This window comes from Daphnia pulex, chromosome 7, assembly GCF_021134715.1.
Source record: "Daphnia pulex isolate KAP4 chromosome 7, ASM2113471v1".
NCBI lineage: Eukaryota > Metazoa > Arthropoda > Branchiopoda > Diplostraca > Daphniidae > Daphnia > Daphnia pulex.
In genome coordinates, this window is record NC_060023.1 from 659,346 (window position 1) to 683,406 (window position 24,061).

The 24,061-nt window shown below is 37.4% G+C and overlaps 3 protein-coding genes and 2 long non-coding RNA genes across 7 annotated transcripts; 2 read left to right on the plus strand and 3 right to left on the minus strand.

The window, feature by feature from the left end:
- Positions 1 to 755: 755 nt before the first annotated feature.
- On the minus strand, positions 756 to 2,490 carry LOC124196918 (sulfotransferase 1C4-like). Its single transcript, XM_046592170.1, has 7 exons — positions 2,108 to 2,490; positions 1,947 to 2,046; positions 1,729 to 1,885; positions 1,550 to 1,676; positions 1,387 to 1,481; positions 1,134 to 1,314; positions 756 to 1,048 (listed from the first exon to the last, which is right to left on the minus strand). Exons 1-7 carry the CDS (start codon positions 2,340 to 2,342, stop codon positions 924 to 926), a joined length of 1,020 nt encoding a protein of 339 aa, XP_046448126.1. The 5' UTR covers positions 2,343 to 2,490; the 3' UTR covers positions 756 to 923.
- A 92-nt stretch (positions 2,491 to 2,582) lies between these two features.
- Positions 2,583 to 5,015, minus strand: LOC124196917 (sulfotransferase 1C3-like). The gene is made up of 7 exons (XM_046592169.1): positions 4,727 to 5,015; positions 4,518 to 4,617; positions 4,297 to 4,453; positions 4,108 to 4,234; positions 3,945 to 4,039; positions 3,827 to 3,879; positions 2,583 to 2,945 (listed from the first exon to the last, which is right to left on the minus strand). Exons 1-7 carry the CDS (start codon positions 4,959 to 4,961, stop codon positions 2,693 to 2,695), a joined length of 1,020 nt encoding a protein of 339 aa, XP_046448125.1. The 5' UTR covers positions 4,962 to 5,015; the 3' UTR covers positions 2,583 to 2,692.
- A 4,574-nt stretch (positions 5,016 to 9,589) lies between these two features.
- LOC124196921 (repetitive proline-rich cell wall protein 1-like) lies at positions 9,590 to 17,945 on the plus strand. Of its 3 annotated transcripts, none has more exons than XR_006875870.1 (12): positions 9,590 to 9,851; positions 10,046 to 10,153; positions 10,428 to 10,589; positions 10,774 to 10,867; positions 11,779 to 11,927; positions 13,290 to 13,402; positions 13,763 to 13,879; positions 13,977 to 14,136; positions 14,201 to 14,279; positions 14,347 to 14,949; positions 15,050 to 15,137; positions 17,020 to 17,140. XR_006875870.1 is itself a non-coding variant. In XM_046592179.1 (6 exons), the coding sequence occupies exons 4-6, from the start codon at positions 17,138 to 17,140 to the stop codon at positions 17,874 to 17,876; spliced, it is 579 nt and encodes a 192-aa protein (XP_046448135.1). In that variant the 5' UTR covers positions 14,149 to 14,279; positions 14,347 to 14,949; positions 15,050 to 15,137; positions 17,020 to 17,137; the 3' UTR covers positions 17,877 to 17,945. The 3 variants fall into 3 exon arrangements, 1 of the variants encoding a protein (XP_046448135.1); XR_006875871.1 differs by having other exon boundaries at positions 9,590 to 9,821; XM_046592179.1 differs by lacking the exons at positions 9,590 to 9,851; positions 10,046 to 10,153; positions 10,428 to 10,589; ... (3 more) ...; positions 13,763 to 13,879; positions 13,977 to 14,136 and adding exons at positions 17,234 to 17,341; positions 17,412 to 17,945 and having other exon boundaries at positions 14,149 to 14,279; positions 17,020 to 17,143.
- A 528-nt stretch (positions 17,946 to 18,473) lies between these two features.
- Positions 18,474 to 21,279, plus strand: LOC124196925. Its single transcript, XR_006875875.1, has 8 exons — positions 18,474 to 18,582; positions 18,667 to 18,780; positions 18,847 to 18,934; positions 18,991 to 19,125; positions 19,655 to 19,753; positions 19,871 to 20,014; positions 20,078 to 20,355; positions 21,165 to 21,279. It is a non-coding gene; the product is annotated as an uncharacterized LOC124196925 (long non-coding RNA).
- Positions 21,280 to 22,012: 733 nt separating this feature from the next.
- LOC124196929 lies at positions 22,013 to 24,043 on the minus strand. The gene is made up of 8 exons (XR_006875876.1): positions 23,818 to 24,043; positions 23,500 to 23,732; positions 23,304 to 23,444; positions 23,131 to 23,233; positions 22,851 to 23,017; positions 22,507 to 22,768; positions 22,390 to 22,441; positions 22,013 to 22,300 (listed from the first exon to the last, which is right to left on the minus strand). It is a non-coding gene; the product is annotated as an uncharacterized LOC124196929 (long non-coding RNA).
- Between the last annotated feature and the right edge of the window lie 18 nt (positions 24,044 to 24,061).

Below are 24,061 nucleotides of genomic sequence, written 5' to 3' on the forward strand. Positions count from 1 at the left end.
GTTTTTCCTCTTTGTCCAGAGATAACAGTTTCTCCTCGCTGAATTTAAGTAAATACCAGTTAATACTCTGTCCTAGATGGGATGACTATTACAAGGTTTTACCCCCAGCTTTTATTCGAGATAAACACACATTTGATCAAGTCTGATTTGATTTCGTAACTGTTTCGATCGTGAACATTATTCACGGATGATAACAGGGGAAGATTTGTTGGGTTTTGTCCAACCCAGGTGTTTTTGGTCGCCTATAGCAACAACGGGTCTACGTGACTGAGGCTAACGAGCTTGACGTGGCAGACAAAACAAGACAGGGGCTCGTCGGTTTATTCTGGTTTTATCTGCAGTTTTTGTTTGAGAGTTCGATTTTGTTTTTTTGTAATGTGGCTTGATTAAGGGGTTTATTTCGTTGGCTTTCTGGGGCTCGACATGTTTGTTGTCCCGTCTGTGTGGAATTACCCATGAGTATCCGATAAAAGATGGGCGTGCCCAGTCAAAAGGTTTTAGTTTTTATCCATTAAGCTCGTTTGTGCTTCTGTTGGATGGGGATCTGGCCTTATTCGCTCATTCGAAAAGGCGTTAAATTAAAGTGGGCTTGGCCCTGAACTTTATATTTTAACCTTTATTGATACATTGAAAGTGACAGGTATTTAAAAAGAAGCGACAACTCGAGCTGTCACAAGTCTGTTTGATAAATGAATTATAAATTTTGGGTCCACGATTTTAAAAAGATTATTTGTTTGATTAAAAATGGAAGTCATTTTTCGTTTAAATTTATTGGGTGAAAGAAATTTTTATAAAATCAACATTTGTGTCGGTTAGTTTTAATGTTTAAGTCAGAGCGTTAAGTTTCTTGGCGTGAATTGTATTTTTCTTATTAATTTGTAGTGCAGGGCTGGTTCTGGGTGTGTACCATTTTTAACACATCTTTAATCTTGATCGGCCAGTTCGGTGACGAATTTCAAATCGCTTCCCGCCAAATTTGTCTCGATCCACTCGTCGATGCGCCGGTTCAATTCCGGACTGAAGTGATTCTTCCAGTCGCCCGTTTTACCTTTTTATTAAATTACAATCAATCGATCTCAATTACTTTGATTGTAAAATTAAAAAAAAGGTTTTTTAATTAGTTGAGGTACTACCTTTGCGAACGAACGAGTGCCCTTCATTAATTAAACCGGACTCGATTTCCATGGTCAAATTAACCGATTTATTTTTGGAGAAATTGTCAACTTTGACATGTTCGACTAATTTATCGATTTGCTCATCGGTTAACGTTTTGTTGAGAAAGCTGCACATTTTTCTGATTTCTTTCCTGATATCCTTGGATAATCAAAGCAACTCCCATCTCACACTTGTGGCATGATTAAAAAGCTACTAAGTTGATGAAATTACCTTTTTCATGTCTTCGAAGAAGAGGAAGAGCATGTTGGGGTGATTTCTACTGGCCCAGGCGTCTAGAACGGTGTCGAAATAAGGAGTCCACATAACTGAAAATTTCAAAGTATTTCGATCAAATTTCTAACAATTGTTTAAAATGTCTTAATTAATGTTTTACGTTTGTTTTGAATGAAATATTCGGCGAATTGTTCCAGTGTCCCTGTAAACTGGAAGAATTTGACCATGTGGTGAAAGTAATAGAAAGATACCAGAGCGTCTTTGGGATTTCTAGCGACATAGATGACCTAAAATCAACTTTAATAATAATCAATTGTGCTAATTTGTAATTCCATTTACTTTGCAAGTGTCGAGTAAATCGGGAGGTAACAGATAAGCCGCCAAATGACTTTTCAAGACTCTGGGCGAGGGTAGATCGGCTATTTTCTCTAAAGTGGGTACGGTGGATGAGAAACCCTGAGAAGCCATTGATTGCAAGTTAGTTGCATAACATGTACTATACGACGAAGGGGAAAAATCATTCAGAGTTCCACAGGTATCTGTTAATAACAACTTACTCGAGATTGGGCGATCGAATGGTTAACGGGACTTTATTGGCCTCTTCAAAGTTGCAGTCGTTCATAATGAGCCAAGTCAATTCGGAAGTCCAGGTGGTTCCTGTGTCGCCAAAATTATTCAAATTTGCCGCCATTTTACAAATCGAATTGAATTACTTTACCTGATCGGGGGAAAGTGCGGATCCAGACGTCATCTTTCCTGATTGGAAAGTTGTAAAATTCGTCTGCGTTTGGACTGTAGAGCGGATGGTAGACGAAATTGCCCGGTTGACTCTGCACGAGACCTTCCGGGTAAGACGGGAAAAGTTCCTTGAATGGACTCTGGAGGGTTTCCGGTATAACTTTGAAAGTGAATGGGTATTCCTGCTTTTCTTTTTGATTGTTTTTGGACGACATGGCGACCAGGGAATGGTTGTTTTTCGATGTACAATTCGGATCCTGTTGCCGTGGGCCTTAATTTCCACCGTCGTTATGTCCTTAGTGTAGATAAGCGTGAGACTTTTAACTGATAAAAGACGGTGCGGATTAACAAGAGTTTTACAACTTGGAAATTTGATTTATTATAGACTGCAGTTATAAAACTTAAATCTTCTCTTGTCCCACACAAGGTATAGAGTCGTAAAATGTTTGAGAATATTTCGTTCAAATTTTCTATGATAAATCAGTATACAGCAAATGAAAGTTGTCCTTATTTATTTGAATTTTATAATTCTGGATGCGATGGTTCGATAATTTTAAATAAAATTTTATTCTTGGTGGTCGAGTTCGGTGACAAATTTCAAATCGCTTCCCGCCAAATTTGTCTCGATCCATTCGTCGATGCGTTTGTTTAGTTCAGGACTAAAGTGGTTCTTCCAGTCGCCAGTTTGGCCTTTGCGAACAAACGAGTGTCCTTCGTTGGTGAATCCGGACTTGATCTCCATCGTCATGTTGACTGATGCGTTTTTGGAAAAGTTGTCCACTTTGACGTGATCGACCAACTTTTCAATCTGCTCTGGCCGGGGGTTGGCAACTCCCCAGAATCCTCGTACACCCTAGCCAGAATCTTGTCAGAATCTTAAGAATCTTTCCAGAATCTTCAGAATCTCATAGAATCTTCAGAATCTCGTAGAATCTTCAGAATCTCACAGAATCCCGTAGAATCCCATAGAATCTCGTAGAATCTCCAGAATCTCACTAAATTTACCCCCTTTTTTAACTTTAAACTACCCCCAAACCGTCTAAAATATCAGATATTTTGTGAATTTGGTCTTTGAAAGGCTCCAATCGTAAATAATGCACTAGAAATGCTGAAAAATGTAAAAATATGGGTTGCGCTAAATCTTTTTAAATTTTCCCTCCTTTTCCCCACCGCTGGGTGGCGTACACATTTTTTCATCTGCTCATGAATGGAGGATGGGGTGGGAAAAATTTATGGTTAAAAAAACTTTATTGATAATATGCCATTTAATTCCCATTAATTTAAGTTAATTTTACCTGTATATTTTTAAAAATTAATAATCTGGACTTTTAATTCAAACCTATCAAATTTCTAACTTTCAGATTACTTCATCTTACTTGAAACTACAAAACCTATTTAGCACCTTTTCCTATCAGTAAATTATCTTAAAGATAATACGAACTGCATGCCTATAAGCTGTATAGAGCATGCCAAAACGGAGCTACGCCCACTACGTAACATAGTGCAGACTTCTGTACAGAAACTGGGCCAAGGACTAGTGGCGCCCCTAGCGGAATTTTGGGGAAAACTTGATTCAGAATCTCGCAGAAATCTCGTAGAATCTCTCAGAATCTCTCAGAATCTCTAGAATCTCTCGGAATCTCTGAGATTCTGAATCCTCGTACACCCAAATTTTGAGTTGCCAACCCCCGGCTCTGGCGTCAAAGTTTTGCCCAGGAATGCGGCGATTTTCTTGATTTCCTTCCTGATGTCCTGTTTGATGGAAAATTCAATTCCTTATCTTTTTTCACAGAGTTAATTAGCTATTATTGAATTACCTTTTTCATGTCTTCGTAAAAGAGGAAGAGCATGTTGGGGTGATCCTTGATAGCCCAGGCGTCTAGGACGGTGGGGAAATAAGGAGTCCAGACAACTGTGGAAATATTTTAACATTTAAGACTTGTTTTGAAATCTTTTTCTATTGATTGACAATGCTCTAACGTTTGTTCTGAATAAAGTATTCGGCGAATTGCTCGAGATTTCCGTTAAACTGGAAGAATTTGACCATTTGGTGGAAGTAGTAGAAGGAAACGATGGCGTCTTTTGGGTTTCGGGCGACGTAAATGACCTAATTTCAATTGTTTTTTACTCTCTTTTCTTACATGGTGTTGAATTGTCTTCTGTTATTACCTTGCAAGTTTCTAGCAAGTCTGGTGGCAGTAGATAAGCGGGCAAGTGACTTTTCAGAACTCGTGGCGAAGGTAAATCGCCCATTTTTTCCAAAGTTGGTAGAGAATCTTTGAGTTCAGCTGTCGCTTTCGCTTCCCAATTGGTGGCATAGCATGTGCTGTAAATTTAAATTAATAAATCAGCGATAGTAATTGAATATCAATTAAAATATTCAAACTTACTCGATGTTGGGCGATCGGACAGTCAAAGGAATTTTATTGGCCACATCAAAGTTGCAGTCGTTCATAATCAGCCAAGCCAATTCGGAAGTCCACGTAGTTCCTGTGTTTAATTTATTCAATTATTATTAAATTAAACGATTAAATTAAATTAATTCTAATTGATTAAAACAATTGCGAATTACTGCAGTAAAAAAAATTGAATTGGTTACCTGATCGAGGAAAGGTGCGGATCCAGACGTCGTCTTTGCGGATGGGAAAATTGTAAAACTTGTCGGCATTGGCACCGTAAAGCGGATGATAGACAAAGTTGCCCGGCTCGCCCTTGACCAAACCTTCGGTGTAGGCCGGAAAGAGTTCCTTGAACGGACTCTGGAGGGTCTCCGGAATGACGCTGAACTTGACTGGAAGTTCGCGCATCTCCTGATTTTGAATCTTGTTCGACATCTTGTTTCGGCTGTGTAGTTGTGGCTGGTTGGTTCACAAAGTTATGCTGGGCTTTTTATAATTCTTGACTGTATACCATCGTTGGATAGAGAAATTTTATCGGCAACCGTTGTTGTATGCTCAAATTTGTGACTCGTGGGGTTTTTAAAAAAAACGATAAGAAAATTTCGTGTGTGTGTTGACTTAACAGTAATGCGTACATGGGGAAATCTCATTGTGAGCTTTTGTTATCCTGCGTGAATTAAAACGTGATATCCTTTATTATTTCTTTACCCATTCTGCAATTGTTTTAGATTAAAATCAACTTGATAACTCTCTCGTCTGTCGCCTACTTTCCATCACTGCAATTGCGTGATACTGTTGACATAACCAGGTCTAATAAAATTTTGATAAGCAAATTAAACAATTTTGAAACATTGAGCTGAGTCGAGAGTGCATAACTTGACGATTACTAGAGGCTTATCTTTCGGAAACCTAGTTTTAACTGCTTTTTACTGGTTTTCCCAACAGTTGTATAAGAAATATTTCTAAATCAAAATTTTAGTGCGTCTCATTTTTTATGTACGCTTTTATTAGGAAATGTTTTTAAACTAAATTTAGATTTTCTTTTAGGGTTGTATTTTTTTCATTAAAAGTAAAATTAGATTTATTTTGCGATGTAACATATTCTTGCGTGTTTTAGTTCTTGAGCTCTTCTTATTTGAACGCCTTTTTGATCTCGCTTAAAGCCGTTTCGCAAGTGTTCGTCTAAAATTATATCTTGCTCTTTTCTTATCATTATCGCCATCATCAATTATAGTCGTCTTCTTTTTATACTCGAACGAACTCTTAATTATAGTTAGAATTCTTAACTCTTTCCTCATCTTTTGCAATCCATCTACTAAACAAATGTTGAAATAAAAATAGAAAAAACGGTGATAGTAATTTAAATTTGTATTGAAGCATATGGGACAAGTTATCATTTTCACATTAAACATAAAAAAGAAGTTGAGAGTAGTTGAAAAAAGTACATTTGTGTAATTCAGTTACGTCAGAAGTTGCGATAAACCGCAGTACGTCACCAGCAGATTTATTCGACAGGTTAAATCGATTAGAAAATGAATCCATTGAACGTCAAATTTTGCACCAACTCGCAACCAAACTCTAACACGATCTGGAAGTTCTCCTAGGAGTTACACACCTTATGTAACAGATACTGAGTGGAATGGATGGCTGTCTTGTCAACCAGGTCGTTCACATCTTCCCCCCCCCTTCTTAAATCCACAACCCGTCCCCAACTCAATGTTTTGCCTGAAATAGCAAGAATTCCAATGTTTTGCCTGAAATAGCAAGAATTCCAATCTCCAGTCTACGCGGAATCGTTTACCAAACTGTAAAGCCGCAAAAAAGCAAAGTTAGCTAAGTTTTGTTAGTTAACCTGTTGGCTGCCAATTTTTCCTCCTCATGTGAGCTCCTCATGTAATCCGTCATACTATTCATTTTAGAACTAATATGAAACAAATTCCGACAATTTGCAGCCATCATAAAGTTACTTATACCACTAGATTTATTTTAGTTAACCTGTTGGCTGCCAATTTTTCCTCCTCATGTGAGATCTTGCACTTGATGGCGAGCCGACCGATAGATAGTCGACCCCCACCAATATTCACTACCGGTGGTCGTGCCTATTCTCTTTAGTCCGTAGACCAAGACGGAAGTTAGTTCCTATTTTGTTTAAAACTAGAATTCTCAATCCTGAGAAAATACTCTTTCGATTGTTTTTTTAGACGCCTTTTGATCTCGCTTACATAATACCCTTAAAAAAACCCGCTGATCCCAGTTATCCTCTTTGCGTTAAAGCATCACTTTCAAATTAAACTTTTTTAAAAAGGTGCATTGTGATAGAATCAATTGTCGTTTAATATCCGGATCCAGTAGAGAACGGTCCCTTCTGGGCTGTCTCCGACTCCGTCCAAATCAGAATATTGAGATACGAGTCGAAACTCTGGCGTTTATGCTTATAGCATAAACAATTTTGGATTCTCAACTGACGAACTTGTTTTTCAACATGGACTCGTTCAGTTTCAAAAATTTCTGTTGTCAGAAGTTGAGGTAAACCACGGTGTTTAACCAGCCATCACATTCATAATATAGTTCATGAAAGGGATAAATCTTACAACAAATTGGTTCTTCCAACCCCTACAGAAGTAAAGGAGTAATTCAAAAGATTTATTCCTCTTTAATCTAGATTCAGATTTTGTGCATCAGACTGATTTGATTTTGGTGATGAAATATTGTTGAATAATTACAAGACATCATTAGCTGATCGTCAAACGTATTTTTTTCTTGTGTGTGTTCTGTGGAAAAATCCAGAACCTTTTTCGAGGGTTAATCCTCGAATTTCTTGACCGGAGTAGTCCAGTTTTTGCCGCCATGTTCCATTTTTTTTCTAATCAAACACCATCAACATGTTGGTTTGTTCTCATTTGAAATTAAATCCCCGTTGTCCCTTTTAACCCACTTTATTTTGCTTGTTCAATCAGCATAATTTATTGTTACACACATCTCTGTATTCTATTTTTGCTGGGTGCTCTCTGACCCGCCTCATTTAAACACGTCTTGGAAGGTCATGAGACTAACCAGGAATCCTACTATTTCTACAATCTCAATATAGAGTGTACCGTTAACCACATATTTTTAGGTTTAGTGCTACTACACTAAAGCTCCGAAATACTACACCACTCAGGGTCCTCAAAAGAAGTTTTCCAGTTTTCAATTAAACTTTAAAAAAAGGTGCATTGTGATGGAATCAATTGTTGTTTGATGTCCTTTGTTTTTAAACATGAACTCGTTCAGTTTCAAAAATTTCTGATGTCAGAAGTTGAGGTAAACCACGGTATTAAACCAGCCATCACATTCAAAATATTCTGATTGCTTATTCAGTTTTGTTTCTTTTTTCCCCTGGTCCGTAGTGAGTTGCTGCTACTCACTACGGTGTACTTCGACAATTTTCCCATCATAAAAATGACAAAGGTAATTGCTTGAATTCCTTAAGGTTACTGAATGTAATTTTTGATGCGTGAATTTACAAGTAATCTAGCCTATAATTTCCTTGCGGACCGAAACTGCTGTACATTTTCCCAAAATGTCGTCTATTTGCTATGCTGCAACACTTTTCCAAAATGTCGTCTCTTGCTATTGCTTGCTATGCTGCAACATTTTGTCGAAATGTCGTCTATTTGCCATGCTAGCTGTATCAGCTGTACGTCTCAATTTTTCTCGATTGGTGCTCTTCAAACACCACATCAACATGTTGATTTGAATTTAAATCCCCCCTTGTCCCTGTCCCTTTTAAACCACTCAATTTGGCTTAACCAACCAACAATACTTTATTTCTTACACGCATCTCTGTATTCTACTATTCCTAGATAAGGTGTGCGTTGTAAACCGCGTTATTTTAGGAGGGTCCTGAGTCCAACCAGGAAGCCTACTATGACTAATCGCTCACTTAGCGTCAACTGCCGTTCTTCATTTACAGAACGCCTAATTTCCGAAGCTATATGATTAGAAAAAGATGTTTGAAAAATTTTTAAATCCTCGTTTTTGTACCCCGCGACTTTTGTTGAAAGTTTAAGTGTGATCTACCAATTTTCTGCTTTGAGGCTCGAGCTATTCGCTCACAGCGAATGCTATAAAGAATTGTTTCATTCCTGATTTAGATATCGTCAATTGACGTTTACGGGTAGTTTCAGTTAACGTAACTAAACTTGATTTTTTAATGGTACCATCCTGCCATGAAATACTCATTTGTTCTGTCCTCATATCAATCAAAGAAAGACTGAGTTTGTACCATTTGTTTAAACTTCAGTGAAAACTTGGTCCTGATTAGCAACTTATTGCATACTCAGTAATATTTTTTACATCACGACAGTAATTGATCAAATGACACCGTATATTGCACATTGCATTTGATCAACTACAGGACAAAATGTAAAAGAACGAGGTCCAGCCTACAGTCCATAGTTGGCCAAGAGAAAAGTTTTGTGTTACTCTCTCGACCAACTACGGAGAGTTGACTGACGATGGAACGTTGGATGGCCAGCCTTTTAAATGAAATATGAAGGCCATTAACTTGAAAAAAGGGGGACAATCTCAAGGTTTGTTAATCTGTGGGAGAAAAGTATTCCAAGGTTAATGGTGAATTCAAGGTAAACGAAGGGAGGTATTGAAATCCAGTGGGACAGGTGATTTCAAGGAAAACGTCTGGAGATAATGAAATCCAGTGGGACACCAGCCCAGCAGTACTGTCGATGCTATTTATAACTATGGATTTGTATGTGTAGCATTGAAGTTTAAACAAGACAGGTCTGAAGTGAATTTTTTTAATTCTTTTTCTTTGCATTCAAATGTATTTCCTTTTTCCGAAAAATATCTTATCGGTTCTTTAAATTGGCCACCTAAATCTTCCATGAGTTTAAACTTAAAAATTAGTTGTGTATTGTATTGTAAGTTGAACTAAAATCAGAGAACTTGTAAAGGTTTCTTTAAATCAATTGAAGTCGCCGCTAATTGAAACCAGCTAATAAACTGTAGACAACTTGTCCGTCAGATGGCTCGGTTAAGTATTAACAGCTGATTCAGCCATGACATTCAGCTTCTCTCTCCGTCTCTTGTCTGTCTGAATGATTGTCTCTGATTCTAGAGAGTTTGCTAGTTTCTTTTTTGGAGCATCATGTCGTGAACTCATAACATGAAAATGGCTTGTATTTGTAGAGCATATTAATCCTTCCATACATCATACTGGTTGTTGTAATGGAAGTGAAATGACTTGATGAAAAAGTTATGTGTGGTTGGTGAGCGACTAAGCGGGAACTGTGTATTGTATGCTATTGTTTTGAAGACTATTTATCAGTTAAGTAAAATTTATCGGGCACAAGATTTTGTTAGAATTATCATTATGAACATGTTCAGAGTGCACAAGTTCCTAATTTAATTTTTTGAACATATTCTGAAAAATAGTCCCTAAATTTAAAATAGTAACTAGCAGCACTTGTAAAGTTTTGATGTTAAGAAATAAAGTTCTAATTTTATTTTTCTTATTGTAGGTTTCATTTATAGGTACTGGCTTAACAAGAAATGGAAGTTGCGAAAGGGAATGTTCAATAATGGGTGTAAACCACACATTTTTGCTACCAATTTGCAATGCAGTAAAGGTATGTGTGTGATGTTTTCGTTACTTGTAAATTATAGGTAAAGAATTCATTTCAAGGCTTTCTTATCTCGATGCAACTTCCTGTCAACATTAGTTTAAGAATTGAGATACATTTGAAAACATTTTAATTATTTACTGTTATGAGTAAGAACAGTAGTAGTAAAGGATAAATTTTATTAGCTTTCACATGACAAGAAACTAGGCTTAAAGTTAGAACAGCTTGGTGATAAATTAGTAATAAAATTATTTTATTCTGCTTCCACTATCCATTGCAGGCAGTCTAATCATGTTGTCCTCTAGATGCACCTTCGCCATTTCCCCGAAGAAAGACTTGTGTGTTTGTATCCATCATAGGTGTCTTGAAAATTCCGTCCGAGAGAGGAGTACAACTAACTATTTAAACCGATACCGACTCAACCAAAGAAAGTAAACTTCAGGTAAAGTTGAATTTGAAACAAATGTATAATATTCATTTGTTTCTCTTTCCCTTAAATACTTAATGTTTTACGAGATATATTTTATGGATAATGAACATCGATAACGGAATTTTCAACCTCATTAAAATTCCTTCATGTTGTAGTAATTCGTTCGAATAAGTTCCCTTGTGTGACTTATTCTCAGGTTGGACCCACGGGAATGGAACAAGGTAGTCTACCGAGGATCAGCAAGAAAGGGGAGGAAATTCCACCGCCAGTGCCGTGCCAATCAGCATGAGGTTAGTCAGACTTTAGTGTTTTTTTTTTTATAAATTTAATATCTATTGGAACAATCTGGATTAGAGGGTTGAGGCTTGCTAACGAGCGTGAATGTATTTTTTTACCATTAGACAGAAAAACGTTTTAGAAAGTATGACATTCATTACCTTAAATTAATTTTTATTGATTAGGCAAAGTTTTTGAATTTTTTTCTCGTTTCGTAGAAGTACATCATCGCGGTTACATCGTTAAACGTTAACCTCTAATATAGGAGAAAATGGGGATTGTGGAGCAAATTTTAAAATCTATATCTGCTCGTGATTGGCGTCGAATCATTTGCTTTCTGTTCATGACTGCGTGAACATGACAACGTAATTCTTTTTAGACTATAGGTGTTGCATGGCCGCTTCCGAGTTTTAATCAAGCCGAATCAAGCATTTATTGTAAACGAATGTACTTTATTTCTGTTATTCTCGTTCGCTAATCTTCATTTCGTTCGAAATTCTTTTGCGGGCTATTGAATGTTTTTATGGTAGTGCTAATTCCGGAAGAGAAAAGTGTCATATAGTCAGAGCAGGGCAAATATGTATTCCAGCGTATTGAAGCGTTAATTATTAATTGATGTATGTGTAGGGAAAAGCGAATTCTTGTCATTGTGTCGTTCAATATTGAATTTTCTTTTCCTTCTCTGGGTTGAAATTTGAGCTAGGTTTATTCATTTTATCTCCCTTTGGATTATGCCACAGAGATCACGCAAATGCAATTTCAAAATTTCTTGCGTTCCATTTTTTCCCCCTTACGTCATCTTCCTATCTAGACTCTAGATCTTCTTTATTAATTTTATTTGTTTTTGATATTTTTTGTAGTGGATTTTTGTAAAAAAAAAAAAAGGATTTTTTATTTTCTTTCTTTAAATTGATATTTGATATAGGTTTTAAGGTTGAGCTGATGAGCCGGAATCCTGTTCATCGTGTGATTAATGTTCCGGCCTTGTTTTCGCACTGCTGGATGCCAACTGAAAACAAGTTACGTCGTGGACAGCACAGCTCCCGATCCACGGTGAATGGACCGGAAACCGGGGTAAGCTCACCATTTGACAAACGAATCCTTTTCCTCTTTCTGTTTGATTTGTGTATTTTGGGTTCATGTTTCGTCTTACAAATGAGTGGTGAACATTAATTTCTGATAGCCGAGATTTCTCAACCGCAGTCGTGATTTGTCAAAATCGGTTTTAATTCTGACATTTTTACTGGACTATAATTGACTTGTGTGCCAGGTTTATGTTAACGTTAAGGTTATTGACATTCAAGAAGTAATAAGTAATAACACTGCTAAATGAAATTATGATAGTAAAACAATTAGTCGGAAATTGTCTTCTCCGGCTTGAATCATAATTTAAATTCAACCACTACTTTCGTGTATAATTAGGAGTATTATATCCTTTGAATAAGAGGCATTCTAAGCATAAGGCATTGTTAAGACATAGTTAGAGGTTGGTTAGTTCTAGGCTTTAATTAATTGTTACACCAAGCAACATTTTACTTATCACATGGCTTATAGTAGTTCTTCTTCCGTCGTTTTGGATGACACCTCAATCAAGTTATTTGGGCATTGATTCAACTTACTTCTTGTGCGACTGCCATGTTGCTCACGGATAGAAATGATTTTCTCGCAAAGAAAAGCCCAAAGGGAGAGACTCAGTCCAACAAGTAAAACTAAAAATGCGCCAGTCAAATTTTTCAGGGAAAGAGCAGATGTTTTCTTTTTCTTCTTTCCACTTTGGGGTTTTCCGTTGCACTGAGGAGGCATTGGGCGGAACCAGGTGTCCCAGAAGTCGACCAGGCCAATTTGTTGAATTTCCAATACCCTTTTTTTTTTTTTCCAACATGTGAAATAAATTAGAAAATTCAAACAACATTTTGGAACTTACTGGCTTACCCTTGGCTTATTGTTTGGGTGTAGGGACTGTTCTTCGGTAGGACAAGCGAAGACATAGTGCCGATGAATCCTTCTTTTGCCAATTGCAAATTGCAGGTGCCAGTCTTTTTAAAATCATTTCTGATTACATCCTTTAGGTAAACATTTGCCTAGTCATTCATCAATTGAAAAGGATGAAATATTTTGAAGCCAAAAATAAGAGCAGCAGATGTCTTAATTGTCTTACGTCAATGTAAACGTTTCTTGATCCAGCTTGTATAGGACTGATACATTCGGGCAACGATACGCATCGAGAATTCGGGATGGAGTCGAGTTTTTTACGTAATGTCGCAAATAGTCCCGTTAAATTGTTATTCTATCTTGGTGTACAATTTGAAATTCATTGTGTTAATGTTTTATGCAGTTTGAATTCGTTAACGTTTTCCACTTGCCATTAGTAGCGTGTTTATAAATCCCGTTTCTCTGATGATTAAATTGATATCTTTATTTTCTAAAACGTCGTAGATGGAATTGATTAGCGGATGATTGATTGGCGTCACAACGTAAGTGAACAGAGTTGAGGTGTAGGACTGGACGAAGAAGAAAGCGGCCAGGGTCCACACTCCAGCAACTAGTCGGTAAGGTAGTCGTTTCGATGGGCAGAGTCCACCTAATTAAAAACAAAATACCTGTAAAAGGTGTGACGCAAAGGAATTGTCGGGGGTTCTGAACCTTGTGAAAGCAAATTGCCAAAAACGTAGAGATATTGCTTTCCGATTTGCCATTTCTTGAAACGAAGTTGATCATCGTTTGCTAACTTTTCTGGCTGTGGTTTATTGCTGGTTTTAAAATCCATTTCGAATTCGGATCGATATTCCAAATAGCGCTGGATTAAATTTAAAACTGCGATGACGCAAGCGATTGATACCCCCAGTCCCAGCCAAACCTGTCGATTGAATAATGATGTTTACGATTTTTATTTTCTTTTTTTACAACAGGATAATTATCCCATTAAAATGTGCCAACCGGCCATTGAAACGGTTTGACGACGGCGTTGATGTTGGCCGTTTCATCAGGGACGGGAATGAGAAAAGCGAAGTGGTCGTAAATCCAAGGTAAGGTCATGTCAATGATCTTATTGTACTGGAATATCGGGATCGTATCGTGAACCAGTAGTTCAGATTGCTATGATTAATCATTATTTTTTGTTAGACTGTCACCTCCTGTCATCTTAGCCTAGTTAGTATGAAAAAATTTGGAACTCAACTTGATCCCACAAATAACTGAAAAGTCCACGTTCTTTTTCCGTTGGCGTCTGTCTGTTTTCCGTCACTCTGACCATTTCGTAACTGGCCGGAGGATTAATTAAATGGTCAGTAAAACGAAAAAGAAATTTTAATTTTGTTGGTTACGTGAAGTTTAAACGTTTCGCCAAGATTTCCAGTAGCACTCCTCCTTTGAGCGGTCCAAATAGTCCTTTGGGGTTTCCACTCCATCGTGTCTGCCACGAATTACGTAATTCCGGATTAATCAAACTTGATTTAAATGAATAAGAATGCACAAATAATTGTTTGTTACCCAGATGACGCGGAGGTGTTGGCCGCTGAGCGGATTGGGCGTCGGTGAGGAACCGTGAAAAGAAATGCAGAACCAAGTGAAGAATGTTAAGAAAGGTAAGAGCGACATTGCGATTCAGTTGATCGCATTTGCTGACCGTCTAATGTCTTGGTGGCCAGCAACTATCCCTTAAATACCCGTGAGTATGTTTTAAAGTACGTCACTGCACCGAGTGGAAACAAACTATTTGTTTTGGAGACAAGCATACTACCGTCGTCATCAAGTCTATAATTCTTCGTGATTTAGGCTAGTATGTGATATTTTGTCGATTTATGCATTTTGTCTTCAAAGAACATTCGGTATTGCTTTATTCACGCGTACATAATGCAACGGTTGTCAACTGTTCGAAGGTTGTAGGACCACATCACATGTTAGTTCAGATTTTAAAATTCATCTGCGATATTCGTATTTTCAGGCATAGTTTCGGTTTAGTTGTACGATACTTTGGATTTCTTTTATGTGACATTAAGGTGAGTGTATGTATCCGAAACTGATACGGATACGATTCGCAGTAGGAATTGTTGGTGTTTGAAATTATTCATTTGACATTGACAACCTCCTACCAACGGTATGTTTTGGTTAACTTATTTGAATTTGAGAATTGTATGACAATAATCCTGTTATTATTGCTGAAGATTTTAATTCTTTTTCTCTTCATTGTATTCCAGATTGAACATTTGCTCACAGCAGATTCCACATAGCGAAAGAGTAAAAGAAAAGGAAAAAAGCCCGTCTTGGAACTTTTAAACAGAAATGGTATGTTCGTTTTTGTTGTTTTTTTTTGTTTTTCAATTTTTATTGGGTGGTTCAGGTTGTACAGGAGTTAACTATTACGGTCGTTGTTCTTAGTTGTTGTTTTTTTTTCTCGCTATGATAGTTGAAAACCAAGGGTACAGAACATTGCAGCTGATGCTTTCTATTCACTGCAGCGCATATTTTATTTAATGGATTTTTCTTGGTGACTTGCGGCCATCGTATTGAATGCAGTGCACATTAATTATTCAAAATTCAAAGGCAGTTTGGAAGATGATTTGAATAGCTGACAGATTCCAAATTTTCTATGTGGGCTACCGAATGAAGTTGTTAGTGTTGACATTTACATACCGATAACATTTCAACTGTAACGATTACCTGTCACAGCTTTATTGCATTCGCAGTCTATTTCGTCTGAGGTTTCTGTTCTAACCTTAACAATTGTAAAATCTAAAGAATTCGAAGGAATCAAAGAAACATGAATCGTCGTTACCTTGTCAGTAGCTTTGCTGATGTTTTCTGCAGTTGGCTTTGCGTCTGACTATATTGTTGCCATGTTGTCTCTAGATCAACAGAATTTGGGAAATTCGGGAAGGAATCGATTTATTTATTTTTTTAATGCCGCAAATATTCCCAAGTTATTTTAAGTCTTTGTTTGGGGCAATAGTTAGATCACGTTGCCCTAGTCACGTCGCATTTGTAGCATCCGATATAATGCAATCAACGATATCTCTATATTGAAATTACAATGGTAACAGTTGTTTCTTTCTAAGGTAGGATAGTGAGACGGTCTTGCCTTTCCGTTATTTCTGTACCAGCCACTGATGTAAGATGGATTGGATCGGCCAAAGAGATTTGAGATATTGAAGTTCTTTTATGTGCGGTGCATCACCCCAGAAAAGTTGTTTCATTAAATTTAAATTCTCAGTTTTTATTTCGTTGAGGAATCTCTGAAACCCGGTTGTTTGATACTTATTTTCACAGGTTGTAAAAATGTCCCAATCGAGGTATTTCTTTCTCCTTCGGTTCAAACCTGAATGTTGGTTCACAGATACGCCCGATACACCTAAAGTTCCCTTTTTTTTAACTTGCCGATTAATATTCATTTTAGCGAGGAAACGAAATCGAATCTTTGAAATTTAAAATCGTTGATTTTTTAATTGAATTTAAAGACAGGGGAATTTAATTGAAATAACGCGGTGAAATAGTAAAGAAATATTTATTCGGGAAAATAATACGCGGTGAAATATTAATCCTAACGATAATAAAATTTCATTTAAAAAGATGCCACTAGCATTGAAAAAATCGATTGAAATAGGAGGATCTTACTCGAATAATTCTCTTTGAAGGATGAGTGACCTACTTGGTGTACTTTCTAATAAAAGTGAAGTTGCAAGGTGATCCAATATAATTTAAATTACTGCGCTGGTACCGATTCATTTGAATGGTGAGATAGTATTGCTATATTGCTATGGGCATCGATACAAAACAGTTGAACGACTTACGACAGTACTGACCGACATTTGAACACGTCCAGTTTGCGTTTGCGACAATGAAACCTGCGCAAGAAAATATTTCGCCTAACCTTGAATGTTAGGCACGCAAAATTGTACTTTATTACAATAGTAATTTAAAAAACAGAAACGAATTTTTTATAAACGTTATTTTATTGTAGACTCATCATCATAGCCGATAACGTTAAAATATGTGAATTGCCACAGAGATTTATGTAACGTTTTTGCGTGAGAAAGTTATTGACGGCCAAATTCGGAAAACGATTAATAGTCTCCAATGCATTGATATTTCGTTTTTCGTACGATCTAATACTGTCCCATGTTCCTATCTAAATTTGCGGTTTTACCTTCACATTCTTTTTTACCTACAGCTCCACCCTCATATTGCCGTTGGTTGTCAACTCTCTTTTTTCGTATAAAACCGTGGATGATTCGGTTGGAAAGTATCAGTTATCCAGCTGTTTCAAACAAGTCAACTACTGCTCCGACATGAAGGTAAAAATCGTAACCACAATTTCACATTTCACAAACTGAATATTTCTAAATTGCTTAAATTTATTTTATTTTTTTAAAATTAAATTCCAGTTCTTTATCCTGATTGCCTTTATTGCGTTCGCTGCTGCCGATTCCTACGAGGCTCCCAAGTACGAAGCCCCTAAATACGAGGCCCCTAAATACGAAGAAGTGACATACGTAAGTTTGAATTCAATTAAATAACTCAAATGACAAAAATTAATTTGCAAACATTGAATTCCATTTTCAGGCCCCTCAACCCTACAGCTTCGGATACGATGTCCAGGATAAAGAATCTTACACTGACTTTGAGCACAACGAGAAATCTGACTACAACGTAGTCACTGGATCTTATCGTGTGGTTCTCCCCGACAGCCGCGTCCAGATCGTCACCTACAAGGCTGACGCCAACGGATACACCGCTGATGTGAAATACGAAGGGGAAGCCAAGTACCCCGAGTACGTTGAGCCTCAATCCAAAGCTGATGCTTCCTACTCCGCTCCATCCTACAAGGCTCCCGAATACAAACAACCGGCCTACGTCGCCCCTGCTTACACCGCGCCATTCTACAAGGAGCCAGAGTACAAAACTCCAGCCTACCCCACTCCATCCTACAAAACTCCAGCCTACACCACTCCATCCTATCCCACTCCAGCCTATCCCACTCCAGCCTACAAAGCCCAAGCCTACAACGCCCCTGCTGTCTACCCTTAATATTAATTCGCATTGTCAGTTGCTTTGTCTTAATTCTGAGATTATTATTTAATAAATTTTTCAAACGTGTACGCGTCATTTAAAAAAGTTTATGCAATTTTCGATAGAAAAGATTAAGATTGTCTTTCAACGGAAAATCAGTTTTATACTACGATCAAGATTCACTTTTTATTTCTCAACATTCTGCTTTGTTTGTAATAAAAAAATGATCTTATAAATCTACAATGTAGACGGAGAGGTTAGCTAGCCAAACTCGACCTCCTAGTGCTGAACATACAGTAGCTGTTTTAATAACCGGGAGTAGGTAATGTGAATGTCGAAAGCCGAAGTGGTCAATTTATTAGTTAATGACCCAAGTAATGAACTAACCACATTGTTGCGAGCGGGCGGATGAAAACAATTCTTTTAACATGTGCTTTAACAATTTTGATTTGGTAACTGTCGGAAAATATGTTGTAGCATATGAGTTGCCTGAATTTGCACTTAGCAAGCAGTACCTTTTCAAGTTGCTCGTGTTTTTAAAAGTAATCAAGTTTCAATTTTTGAACTCTTTCCCCCTAAAAAAAAGTGATTGGGTAAAATGGTCCGTTTGATAGAAGTAAGATGTCGCTAACATCGCATTGTTTTGTAGTCCTGTAGAAAGTTCTGGATGCTTTCTTCGTAGTTTTCCTTATGTTTTTGGAATAAATTCAACACCATATCAAATGTAAGTTATCTTTACTGCTTCTAGTGCCTGACTAGTTTATATTTATTCCCATATGACCATATCTGGTTTCTACTTGAAATTCAGATTGAGTACTACCTGACAGGCTAACAACGTCTGGTTTTCGTCACCTGACTCAAACTGTTTCCTATCTGTCTGATCCTTCCTGCTATGGAATTACTAATCAGATATTAGAAGGAGGTAAATAAAACATAGACTTTTCTGTTTTGATGCAACCACTACTTAATTTCCCCTTGAAACATGTAGGACTCATATTACGCACCTGCTTCAGCGAAGTGCTGTCACACTGTGTTGTTTTTCCTGATTACTTGAAAGCAACATTGCATTCAAAGAGGTAAAAATGTGCCACTGTGTCCAGAACATTTAATACAACTAAATTATTTCAATCAGTATTTCAGAAATATGCTGAATTGCTTCACCCAAAACTCACTCTTCCATATTTATCAGCAGCTTAATGGGAGCAGGAGCCCCTCTTGAATAACATCTCCCAGAATAAATCACCCCTCACCTTACCAGCCTGTTAAGGTAAGGTCTCTGGATTATACAATAGTAGTTTTAGCGTTGTGGAAAGCTTTGTGTGACCAACAACTTATTCATTTGGTTTGCCAATCGTTGTTGGCTTCTGGAATTTTCCACATCTTTTACTTGTGCTTTAGTTACCCTTATGTCCTTTTTTTTTGCCTCTGGTTTTCCAAACGCGAGTTACAGATAAACGCAAATCCCCTTACAAACTAAACAAGGGCAAAAGAAACATCGTCAACGAATCGATCCTTTTTATTCAGTTCAAATCTTCGATCTTATGCACAATTGCGCACAATTGTACCGTTGTTTTTCCCTTCAAGTAAGTTATGAACTAGAATGGCTTAGAAGTGTTATGTGAAAGTGCCCAAATTAAAATTTTTCATTTGGCTCTACCCATGATGAGATAAATACTGTGCCATTTACCTGTGACTGAGAAAGCGATGCTTTAGGCGAAAGTAATAACCGAAATTAAAGTTTCGACACAATTATTTGTTACTTATTATTGTTTTTTTTTGTTGTTTTAAATTCAAAGGACTGACGTCGATTGTTACCACCAATTTTGAAGTTTGGGGCTTTAGCTGTTTGTGGTGTATTGGTTGCTTTTCGGTGAGGACGGGATGATCATGACTTGGTGAGTAGATGTAGATGAGGTGCAAGTCTCGAGCTCTTTTGGACCTTTGTTTGGTTTCTTATATCAATCGCCATTCAATTCTTATATCAAATGTCATTGAATTTTACATGTGTTTAGGATTTGGAATCCTGGATGTGTTCCTCACTATAATCTCCGGTCAACATTTGGTCTTGCGGATGCATGTGTGCCATTTTTTCCCGCCAGAAGCCGTTCTTGTGGAGTGGACAGCCGGAAGTGGTTGATTTCCTGCAAAATCTTTAAGTAAGACGCAAAAATTTTAATTCGTTTAAGCTTGCTTTTGATTTCGAATTCGTTTTTTTTCAGCATTATTTTTTACGTCCCTCGGATCTCGAGTCGGCCGCCGATTTCAATCTACAACGCAGTTTCTTTGATGGAATTGTGTGGTCCCTGCACGGGGACAGAAAAGTCATGGACGTTTTGCATCATCGATATCTTCGTGACGCACGCTCATCTAGCTTCACTGCTTCTCATGCTGCTACTCAACTCGTCTTAGCACTGACGAGTTAGACCACTCCTGTGATCGCTTCCGTCCGCTGTTACACACCTGCAGTCACTCACCACGGGATTACCAACACCACGAGGTACCCAACAATTGACTTATTTTCATAGGTTATCTGCTAATAGCCTAGTTGCGTTAAACTCTGTCTGTGTAAATAGTTTCCAAAATCAGGCCCTTCTTACGCGCAAACAAAGTTTTACTGGACGTTTCTTTTTTCTAACGCTAGATGACTTTTTGAAAATGTGCAGCTGTCAAAACAGTCAGTTTCAGTTACTTTGCACATCTCTTTAAACATTTATTGGCTGTTATTTTGTTGAAATATTTAGTGATAAGTAACAGTAACTATTCCCCCAACAAAGCTCACTTGTTAGATTTTCGATATTTGATTTTTTATTTCTACTTCCGGTTTACTCATTTCAGTCTGTAGTTTAGTAAATATTCATCTGACGTACGAAAGAACCACATATTCGTGATCCTCGTAAAATTTGTGGTAAAGTTCATGTTTTGTTTTTTACGTATTCGTACTTCCGGTTTCGAAAATTTTCCTGAACTATAGTTCAGGAAAATTCTCGATTTTGGCCAAATTTTGGATTTCGTTTAAATCACACCTAATCGACCCCAAATTTCATGGAGATCACGAATATGTGGTTTATTTCGACGACAGCTCAATGGTTAAGGCGCTGTGGTTACTTCCGGTTTACTTCCGGATTTTTTTAAAAAGACTAGCAAGTGAGCTTTGTTCTGTTTACATTTCTCAATATTGCCAGCTATGTTTAAGCCTTAAATAATGCGAGCTGTTAAAGTTTTGAGCCAAAAACCTGATCACTGTTACCTATTTGTACGTTCAATTGTCATGTCGCGTAATAGTAACGGTTTTCTCTTTGTATTCAGGTAATGCAGAGATGTTGCCTAGATGAACATTGAACACCAAAAGATTGACGGCAGCCCTAAAATGTCAGCGTGGATCATCGTATTGTTGGTATTGTTGGTATTGTTGCGTTTGTTTTGTGTTAGTTAACCCGTTGTCTGCCACGCCTTTGTTCTCCCCTAGCTCCTTAGCATTGGCCGCGCCGAAAGGCCCTGTTAGGCAATGCACCATAGGGACTTCCCCTTATCAGCCCGGACTTGTCAGCAATGGCAAGTCCCACCTTGGCCATGGATCCTTCAGACGTGGCGCGTAGAGTAGTAGTAGAGAGCAATCTACGGGTTGTATGGCGTGGCAGCCAACGGGTTAACTTAAGTGTATACGTGTATGTATGTATGTGATTGTAAAATGTGGTGGAATTGTGGGTGGAGGTGGGAACAATAAACACAATTCTAGTATCACTTATTTTGTATATTTCATTACTCGCTTATTTAAAATTAAATACAATTGGTCAATTGCCACAAATTTCAGGTAACACAGATAGTGCAACTCAAGTTAGAAACTTAGAACTGCTATATAATTTAAATCTGTTCATCGATGATATTGAATCCCCTTCTTTGGTCAATAGCTATCTACCAGATATTTTCAAACACTCTTCAGACTTAAAGAAAAACCTTCACCTTCAAACATAGACAAACAATTCACACCTGATTGTAAAAATTAAGTGCAGGCTACGTATCTTCAGACAGGAATGAACAAAACAGCACCATTTAGATCGGCAGTTGCCAAACCTGCAATAAAGAAAGCAAAGAAAAATGTCAATAACAAAGATAGACAAATACTTCACACATAGATCAATATTGAAATACATGAATACTTACACAGAAGGGGGGCCTTTCCTTTAACCTTTAAAGCTTTCTTGGCATCAAATACAATCAGCATGAGTATGCAATCAAATCCTGGCGAACGTCAGTGTAGGTCCAAGGGCAGGTGTTGAAACGTAAGATCAATAAAGAAAACTTGGAGATTCTGTGAAGCAGCCGGTGGAAATTACACCGTGAAGCAATCAGCCTACAAACATTTCGAACAGTACTGGAGAACAATGTCTCTGCTCTCTGGCTCGGCAATGTCAAAACTGGAACTGGGCAAGGTGTTGCCAATTCTGTTAAGTCAAAATAAAAAAAATAAAAAAAGAGCACTGTTGCCTAAAAAAACTCATTTCTATAAAAAAAATTGCTAAATTCAAATTACCGAAATTATTCCTTAAGTACCCAAATATATGGACTTCATCCGTTCAAAAGCCCTAAAATAATGATATTGTCAACTAACGGTTAGAAGTGAAAAACAGAATACCAAATCTTTATGTACCTATTCACAGCTATCAGCCAGCCTTGGATGCCAAGGCAAGCTGCGTATCCCGATCGCCTCTACGTATCCCGATGTGTTCAAAGCAAAGAACAATCCAAAGCTAAACTGAGGTTCTTGGACATTGAGAATCTTCTCACTTGCGGCGAGGTCTGGTATTCCAAGTTTTATTTCTCGGTCGAACCGGCCAGCAGCCAGCTCTTCTTGAGGCAGATCTAAGGCGTCTGGTCTGTTCGTAGCACCCATAACCAATACCGGAATATTTCTGTCTCGGTTGCCAAAATGTTTCATAAAATTTTTAGTGAATTAAAGAAATTTAGGTGAAAAATCAAAGTTTAGCACCATACCAGGGCAATAATCCTTCGTTCCGTCTCTCGTTGAGCAGTTTCTCTCTTTGGCATGAAGGCGTAAATTTCGTCTAAAATATTACACATGCAATCGTAAGACGTCGCTTTTTAACACAGGAAACAGATTGGCTCTCCAAACTCATCACATACTAGCTCTGGAGCGGCATCTTTGAAAGAAAAAATAAAGAGGATTTTAAGTTCCTACATGTAAAAGATAACAAACGCGAAGTATGGCCCAATAAATAAAATTAAGGCTAAGCATAAGCCAACGACTTTTTACCGCAGCATGGTGAACCGTGAAGAAGAAATCCTCTCGGTGGTGACATGCCCAACTGTTGGTAAACTTCTGTATGGTTCATGTCAAGAATAAGCTTAAACAGTTCCTAGAAATCAATTTCAAAATGGTTAATGAAATCCACTCATTCAAATTTATTGAGAATTAAAAACTGCTACCATGAGGAACTTTTTGTTGCCACTTGCCACCAACTTCTGAGAACTCTGTGGTAAAGATAACAGATTGCAACACAAAAGTTTTGGACTTCTTTTTTGGTTTGGGCTTCTGGATCAACCCTTCTTTCTTTTTACAACAACTTTCTGTAACAGAAAAATAAAATTGCAATGAGTACTTGACATGATAAATCTGTTTTACTTTTTGATTGGTGTTGCCAGATGCCCAGATCCTATTTAGGCCTACCAAGCACATCAATCACCATAATGTCTTCAAATTGTGAGTCTTCTGCTGTATGATTACTACGAGTGCAGTACTTTGTAGGGATTCAATAGCAGTTTCCTACTCTCAGGGGTGTCAACTATTTTAGCAGTTTCATAATTAATCACTCCCATCATCGTTGGCATCCAGGGTTATTCTTATGTCTTCACACACTGGAAAAGATTATTAGTAATAGATTTAATTAACTTCATGACTTTGATTCTCTTCTACCAATTCTTATGCAAATAAAATACACACCTTTATTTGCAGTTCCAAAAAAGATTATTTTTTCTTTTCTTTATCCTTCCATAGTCCAATGTTGTCTTTGAAGTTAATGCTTGCCTATTGTTTTTCCTGAAAACACATAACATCTTTAGTCCATTTATGAGATGATGAGCCAGCAAGCAATTTCTTAATCAACAAAATATCTAAAGTCTAAAAATAAACAAAATAAATTTCAAATAATTCACCATCTCAATCGGGTGTCCCTAAACTATGGACT